Source organism: Agrilus planipennis, unplaced genomic scaffold (assembly GCF_000699045.2).
Source record: "Agrilus planipennis isolate EAB-ADULT unplaced genomic scaffold, Apla_2.0 scaffold19, whole genome shotgun sequence".
In the NCBI taxonomy this organism is placed as follows: domain Eukaryota; kingdom Metazoa; phylum Arthropoda; class Insecta; order Coleoptera; family Buprestidae; genus Agrilus; species Agrilus planipennis.
Genome location: NW_020438954.1, coordinates 28545 through 37747, shown reverse-complemented (window position 1 = coordinate 37747; position 9203 = coordinate 28545). Strand labels below are relative to the sequence as shown.

At 34.1% G+C, this 9203-nt stretch overlaps 1 protein-coding gene across 3 annotated transcripts in view; it reads left to right on the top strand.

Moving 5' to 3' along the window:
• Positions 1 to 9203, top strand: part of LOC108743039 (moesin/ezrin/radixin homolog 1) — a 95946-nt gene that overhangs the window by 68887 nt on the left and 17856 nt on the right. For all 3 annotated transcript variants that reach the window (XM_018478461.2, XM_018478456.1, XM_018478450.1), the window contains one exon: positions 4434 to 4613. In XM_018478461.2, coding sequence (XP_018333963.1) covers positions 4434 to 4613 — 180 coding nt within the window. The remainder of the gene's footprint in view (positions 1 to 4433; positions 4614 to 9203) is intronic.

Genomic DNA, 9203 nt, shown 5'->3' with positions numbered 1-9203 from the left:
ACCAAAAATTTTATGAGCGTGGAATTATGCTACTACCAGAAAGATGGCAAAAGGTGTTGGACCAGAACGGTCAATATATAATTTAATAAAGTATTTGTTTATTATACGAAAACTGTCTTTCATTTCCACAAAAAAAAACGAAATGACTTTCCGAACAACCCGATAGTTTGTATTATTAGGGGATCATGGAACCTTGACCTCCTATTTTTGAATGTCATTTTATTGTAAAAACGTACAAGTTGATACGATTACACGGAGAAAGTCCTGAATGTTTTTCGATAAATAAAATTTCAAAATTTTCGTCTGTTATCTTTGAGTAAAAATTAATAGAAACGTCTGAAGTATTTATGAGGCTGAAACATGAGTAAATTAAGCAAGTGGAACGCAATTTTGTGTGTATATATATGTGTGTATATTCTTCTCATGAAAGTCATTTTTACGATTAGTGATCAGGTGCTGAAAACAAGGTCTGTGTAACCCAATTCTGAACATTCACGTAATAATTATTGTGTCCACCTTGGGTATTCAAATGTATTTGTCGTACCGAGTCAGGTTCATCTGACATTTTTTTTTGCAAAACAGAAACATTGTCTACATAAATGGAAATAAGCAAAAGCACAAAAAACATAAATTACCTATTAAAAAGTGAATGCGACTTGTAAAATTGTCATCCGTGTCTCCTTTATACATACATATTATACTTGTAATATTAAGTAGTGATAAGAAGGTCAAGCAAAGTAGATTTTCTTTTTTATGGGCTTATCTAATGGTAATTTTGGGTATTTATGTATGTATGTATGTAGGTAAAACGATTTAGTCTTTAATGCAAACGGCCTTCTAGGTTTTCATTGAATTGATGCGATTCTCTACGACTATCTATCGTGCGATACGTGTACGCATTTTAATGCAGTAAATGTACCGATTTTTTATACACCGTCGAACATGTGGCTCACTTGCAGTCTACAATAAATACAACACAGTACAAAAGGTACAAGTACTTATTCTAGACGCATATGCATTAAATACCGTATATATATATAAGTGTACATTTACTGTCACGGATAATCTACAGAAAATAATACTTTGCATCACGTACCTTAAGCATTAGACATACGTACGTTACAGTACATGTAATATGTATGCAACTATAAAGGTAATGTTACCAGCCTTGACTCAATTATCAGCTTTGTTTTACTATTATTAATATTATATCAACATGTTTTGTGTGTACTGTAAGTGCTACTGTAATAAATGTATACTTTATACGGAAAATTATAGTAGTCAGGTAGCCGCTGTAAGGATGCGGTATGACTATGAAAATGTTTGTAGAAGCAGAACTGTAATTTTTTAAGTAGCCTTACTTATTATTAGTTATGTTACTCATTGGTATCAACGTAATAAATACATATGAATACATATTATAACATTCAAGTTCAAGACAAATCTGAAAGGTTTTGCTTTATTTGCTATGTGGCTACGTGTTATTTGCAAGAAATACGATATGTTGAAAGACGGCTAACATTAGTCCAGTCGATGAGCTATCGATAAATTTATAATACAAACAATTCTACTAAATACTTTTAGAGAGAAACGAATTATCTGTGTCGTCATCTTAAATCTAGAATTTCAGTAATCCGCAAGCTTAATCTTACTAAAGTATTCGCATCCATTACAACCCTAATCGATATGATTAAACGGGTTAAAGTAGTAGTTGATAGTTTGTTTAATTCAATTAATTCCAGAAGTTGTAACGTTAATGCAAGCCTTTTTGATATCGTCACTACTTGCTGTATCTCTTCATTAATGAATGAATTATACTATATACTATTCGAATTGGCAACGTAATCTAAAAATACATACGATTAGATGATGTCATATGATATTCACCAATAGATACACACACTATAAGGAAAAAATAAAGATTTTAAGTAACTTAAAAAAGAAAAAGAAACTGATGTAGATTTAGTATGGATTTCGATAAAAGATTTGACAAATTTTAGGAACCAACTTTTAAGTCTAAACGTAGGAAATCGATTTTGGTTTTTACCGCAGTTTGTTTTTGTTATTACAGTTGACCAAATGAAATTAAGTTTTGTAACCGACAAATCTATTTAGGTTGATTGAAGGCTTGAGTAAATTAGAAAAAATAGCTTTAACAAATTGATTGATAAGTTCATCTGCAATTTTCGAAGGCATTTCAACGGGTAATTATGAGGTTTTCTTAATTCACGCTATGCTGTTATTTTATTTATGTACAGTTTTCATACTATGAACATTTTTAAGAAATCTAGTGCATATGTTCATCATCATCATCATCATCATCATCATTAGGTCGTTAGTCCTAAAACTGGTTGCACACGCACCTCCACTCCTTATCTTGAGCTAATCTTCGCATTTCCCTAAACCTAGAACAACTCACATCCTTAACTATTTGCGAACAGTAATCTAATCTAGGTCTACCTCTACCCCTCCTAACTCCCGTTTCTGCCTCTAATATGTCTCTCACCTATTTTCTGTTGACTTTCAAAGAGCCCTGTTTTCCTATTCTTTCTAACACCTCTTCATTTCTAACCTTTATCCACGGTATCCCCATCATTCGCCTGTAACACCACATTTCCAACAATTCTAACATTTTCTGTCCATGTTTCGCACCCGTACAGCACGCTCCAAACATACACCTTTAACAATCTTTTTCGAATTTCTAAATTAATTGTTCGTGAGCATAGAAGTGACTTCTTTTTATTGAAGGCGACTCAACTCTGCACTATGCGCTGCTTCATATTCCCACTACACCTTCCGTCCTGACTTATCTGACTTCCTAGATACCTGAAATCAGCCACTTCTTCTAATCTTTCGTCTCGTATTTTTGAATTCGCTCTTTCCCTACTTTTTCTTCCCTTGCATACCAGTATGCTGTTTTGTCAATACCGCTCACATTTTATTTAACCCTATCTCTAACTGCTAATACTGCCATATCATCTGCAAATCTAAGCATACGAGGGTGGATTGATAAGTTTCCGGCCTGACCAAGAAAAACAAGGTTTTTAAAAATTTTTTTTTTTTATTTCTCAACATAATCTCCTCCAAGGCTGATACATTTCTCATAGCGGTGTTCCAGTCTATTAATGCCATCTCTATAGACTGATTCGTCAAGCTCCTCAAAATAACCATTTACAGCTTCGATTACTTCTTCATTGTCCGCAAATCTCTTACCGCCAAGCCATTTTTTGAGATTAGGGAACAGAAAATAGTCACTCGGGGCTAGGTCTGGAGAGTAAGGAGGGTGCGGCATCAATTCAAACTTTAGATCGTTGATTTTAGCCGTCGCAACGATTGACGTGTGCGCTGGTGCGTTATCGTGATGAAACAAGATTTTTTTCTTCGCCAGATGAGGTCGTTTAATTTTCACCTCGTGGCTCAAACGTTGCAATAAGTCTGCGTAGTATTGACCAGTGATAGTATTACCCTTTGCAAGGTAATCAATGTATATAATACCTCTTGCATCCCAAAAAACAGTAGCCATAACCTTGTTCGCCGAAAAAATTGTTTTTGCCTTCTTTGGAGTTGGTTCCCCTGGTCCAATCCACTGTTTAGACTGTTCTTTGGTTTCAGGAGTGTAGTGGTGGACCCACGTTTCGTCAACGGTTACGAATCGACGCAAAAATTCGCTTGGATTACGCTTATACAATGACAAATTTGCGGTAGAAATGTTTTTTCGAATCAATTTTTGGTCGACTGTTAGCAAACGCGGCACCCATCTTGCACAGAGCTTTTCCATATGCAAATGTTGGTGCAAAATATGTTGCACACGTTCATATGACATCTTACAGGTCTCAGCTATCTCACGCACTTTCAATCTGCGGTCTCCCAGCACTATTTGATGAATTTTTTCGATCATATCTGGAGTTGTGACCTCAACGGGGCGTCCTGAGCGAGGCCCATCAGAGGTGCTCACACGACCCTTTTTAAACTCGGAAACCCACTGCTTAACGGTTGAATATGACGGGGAGGATGTCCCCAGTGTTGAGTCCATCTCTTTTTTAATTTCCTTCGGCGTTAACCCCTTCAAATAAAAGTATTTGATGACAGCACGATTTTCCTGCTTTTCCATTTTTACGAAAACCACAGAGGCGTCTTGTTCAGCGTGCTGTCAAACCTACACTAGCAAGGAGATCGGGCTGAAACTATAGCTACAAGCTATCCAAGGATGGTACTATAGAATGTCACCTCAAGGTAGGCCTAGTGGCGTCATCTCTTGGTTAGGCCGGAAACTTATCAATCCACCCTCGTACTAATCTTTTACCCCTCTATGCCTTTCCCTACGGTTGTACTGTCTTTAATGATGTTGATAGCATCTTCGATGTATAGATTAAGTGTCAAAATTGTTTATGATGATACAAATTAGTAATTGCCTTTTTTATTGGTTATTGCAGATGAACGTAAGGGTGACGACGATGGACGCGGAGCTAGAATTCGCGATCCAGGCCACGACCACCGGCAAGCAGCTCTTCGACCAGGTGGTCAAGACCATTGGATTACGGGAGGTCTGGTTCTTTGGACTTCAGTATACAGACTCAAAAGGCGACCTCACGTGGATCAAACTTTACAAAAAGGTAGGAATTTCATTTTAAAAATCGAAAATTCGTGTATGACACTAGAACTGACATATCTTTATAATCATGTAGTAAAAGAAACTGCCCCGTAATGCGTTTGCTGCTTGTAATACTTCGTCCCTTGTTAGTTAATCTGTAGTTCTGGTGTTAATTGGCACTTTCAAACGTTCCGATTTTTTTCTATTCACTCCTTAATCGCGTGTCACAAGTACATATGTATATTTAGATTGGAATGTTCCTATTTACTACATCACAGCGTTTTATAGGATTACTGACTTGTGCAAGTGTATCTTATCTGCTTATCAGACTTAAGTATATGTATAATTAATTGTTGTGTAAGTTTTATTCAGAACAATACGGTTAAGGAGGTTTTAAGAGAAGCGCGAATTGTAATTCCTCGTATTATATTCGTTTCTTTCTGTTTACGAGAATCGACTTATGTTTGTTCATTAAACTTTTACCATCGAAATACCGTTATCTAGACACTTATGAACTTATGTACAGGTAGATATACGTATACATATACATATAAATGCGAAGGTGTTTAAATTTCTTCGTAGAATTTCTACTTTGTCATAATACATGTTAAAAAAACTGCGTGATGTATGTAGTAAATATGTATGTTTCGTTTGCTGGGCTCACGCAACTTCAAAAGTTCATTTTTGTAGCTTCTACTATCAAAAATTCTTTTGAGAAATTTTACTTTCGAATAACTAGGGGTTCGAAATCTTGAAGCTTTTTAAATATTAACAAAATCTAAATAATTAGATTTTTAGTATTTGTGTTGCTTGAATTAAAAAGGAAACCTGTGGACAACCACAACCAATATTTTATGGTTTATTGTGTGTATTTTTTTGTGGTTTTGCTGCCTCCAGGACGCGTTTATATGGTTAATTATTATTAAGATACATGACTTTAGGGTTTACTGAATGTCGGTCTTATTTTGTATTTTTCGAATTTAATATGTAATATACCGGTAACTTTCAAACAAAATTATTACCCTATTAATTACTGTTTAATTAAGTCTGTGTAAAATGTATAAGACCATTATGATTCATCAATAAATTGATGTTAAAATCGGATATTTATTACACAGTTGATGAAATTTATTCAGTTATCACCATGACGGTTTTTTCTATAATTAAAATAGTTATTTTACGAATCGTAAGTACATGATCCGAGTATATTTGAGGTGTACAAAATTCTTACATAATTTTCAAGCTAGTTAAACGTGCTGTTAATTATGTCCCAAGGTCTGTGCGCGTTTTATCTCTTGCTTGGTAAAGCTTTAAGTCATGTAAGGAAAATTGTAGAAAACTGCCAACCGGTTAAGCGGCTTTAATTAATATTTTCAGTAACCGTGCAGATATGGTGTAAATTGTAGATGAAAAAAATGGATATGGTTTTACGTCACGGTTTAGGATAATTTCTGTAGGAACCTAATCAGAGACACTTTATTTTTTGCAATTTCTGTTATTTAACCTTAAATTTTTAAATTGAATAAAGGACGTGCAATTTTAGTAATTAATTAATTAATTTAATAATTGCCTAATTTGAATGCGTTGGTCGAGTTTGGTTTTATTCGGGAAAAGCCGGTTGCAGTTATGTTTAGTTTGTCACTGTCAAGATGGAAATAGGTGTGTGTATTTGAACGAAAATAATTTTTAATTTTATTACGTAACTTTACAAAAAATGCATGCATGCATATTAAAAGTGAATTAGAATTAGCTGTTACTGTAACTAAATTTTAAGTAACCGCAGAAAATTACGGAAACTACAATACGACTCATTTCCTTCGATAGTTACAATTTATTGTTGTTTGGTATTGACATTGAACGAATCAAATGCAGCAAAAAGAAATATTTAATAAATATTAATAAAAATTATTGGGATATCTATCATTTTATACAAAGATTTATTATTATTCCTGACTTTGAGTTCTTTCTGCGATTTTCTGTAAACGTATCACAATTTTGTACATAATACAAATACAGGGTGTCCCATGCAAGCGGTTTCTTTAATAACTGCTTCATAGTTGAAGATATCAAAAAAGTGCTAGCATATAAGTATCTTCATATCCTAAAATCATTTTCGATTATACAGAGTGTCTCATTTTTCCTGGAGGCTTTCTAACTTCATTTTTTCAAGTGGAATGTCCCATTTTTTATTGCATTTTTGAATTTCTCGTTAAATTTAAATACCACTTTGTTAACCATATATTAGGTCTAGAATGCACCAATTTCCAATATTCCAATCAATAAATAAGCGGTTGCAGTACTCTGCGTCATTTTGAATTTCTCCGAAACGAAAGCACACAGGGGTGTGCTATTTTCACACATAGCTTGTGGAAAAAATGGCCTACAATTCAACTATTAACGCAAACATTTTCCTTTTTTAAATTCATTGAAATCTACCACTTCCAAAATAAATAGTTTCGAACTGGAATAACTATATTTTTTAAATGGAAAGCTATATTTTTTGTCAGCTCATCATGTGCAGAATTTTATGCCCTTTCGTCCAATATAAGGATGTTACTATCTACGACTAACCCTTTTTGAGAAAAGTAAACTTTTTTTTAATAGAAAGCTATATTTTTTGTCAGCTCATCATGTGCAGAATTTTATGTCCTTTCGTCCAATATAAGGATGTTACTATCTACGACTAACCCTTTTTGAGAAAAGTAAACTTTTTTATAATATTATACATGTTTGCGTTAATACTGGAATTGTAGGTCATTTCTTTTCAGAGATGTTCAAAATTGATGCATTTTAGACATAATTTATGGTTAACAAAGTGGTATTTAAATTTAACGNTTTCATTTTTTCTAGCAACTACGGAGTTAAAATTGACGATGCGATAATGGGAAAAGTATTTCGAATGCTGTTCAAAGACGTTTTTATTTTAAATATACATCTATAAGATAAGCAGAAGCAGTCAGGATACAGAATTCCAAATTTTAACATTACTAATTGTTTTAAATTGTGGAGTACTGTGTAGGTAGTGTATATAATAATGGTAACCACAATCTTAAAGGACACTCACTCCGTTCATGTTGTCTTTTCCTACCGTAATCCCCGGTTACGTTGGGATCGATCATAAGGAAGAAGACAACATGAACGTAGTGGAAATCAACTGCAGTAGACCGCATATTCCCGACTAGAATTTTGAGGGATGTAGTACAGGTCTCTTAAGTGGGTAGACCACTACCCCTTGTGGGCCCCATGAGATTGCCCCCTAGGGCAAGGAAGGGGCATATACCGCCTTGCCTTATTTGAATTCATTCAAGGGGATTGTTACCATTTTTTGTAAGTTTTTTCATTTCACCGAGAGTATTTTCAAACGGATTTGTCTCATCGAGCCCCCCATAAGGTACATTTAATTGTAAGTTTTGCCCCTTAAGACCCATTTGAAAAACCCATAAGGCAATCCTCATTTTAGTATCATCACTTTTTTTCATGAGGAGTCTACGGCGAAATCCTTATAACATCGTGTCACTCATTAGCCATATGAGGCCCACACGCTAGGTGGAGCATGCCCCTTATAAATTCTAGTCGGGGTAAAGAAAATATTTGTTGGTAGGCAGGAGACTACAGTAGCACCAGTTTTTGTTTATAAATTTAAGAAAATAGGAGTCAAAAATTTGAAAACTACGCCAACTAACATTACAATAATTGTTGTTCAATAACGAACATTGCAAGTGTCATTTACATACATGTATGATTGAGTAAGTGGATTAATATGATGCACAGTACATTTTGCGAAATGTTATCGTACTGGTACTTGTTTCTGATTATCATTTTCCTTGAGCTGCCCACACATGATACATCGACAGGTAAAAGTCCATCATTACGATACCAACTATGTGGTTGGTGAATTTGAAGGTGATGTAAAGAGTTGTACTACACAAGCCCGTATAGTTGTGTGGTTATCGTATTTTACATATTATTTTGTCTCGTACACTATCCCATTATTACGTACTACGACAGTATTTCTGATTGTGACTCATCCGGTTTTTCGTATCTGGTGGACTTTTCCTTTTCAATCTTTTTAACGCTATAAAGTGTGATCGTTGGTTATTACTAACAGAAAGATGAATTCTTAGAACAAAACATAAGAAATTGTATTTAATCTTAACAACAGCAAACAGTTAAACTCAAAAAATATTAACAATACGTTGAAGTGAAGGTATTTTCTAATGTTTTATATTAAAAGAAACCATACGATAAATAAATTAGGAATAAATTTATTGAAATCATAATGTATTTCGTGCCGGGGTCATATTTTAAAATCTGTACACTGTAGATATTCCTTTCCCTTATTTTGAGAAAATAGGATTAACCAGCAGCAGAAAAAAGACTCTTGACATTAAAACCTTGCCCAGAAGGCGAGACGTCGGTGTTGATTAAAAAAAAGTTTGTCCCCATCCTAGATTTGATTTTCTATTATTTTTATTTCTATTTTCGAAATTACTTGCATTATTAATATAATTATAAAATCGTCGACAGATATTTTTAGTTGAAGTTGTTTTTGTTTCATTACATTTGATTTATTTTTGGAGTGTATGATTGACGATTCTTATATTATTGGATG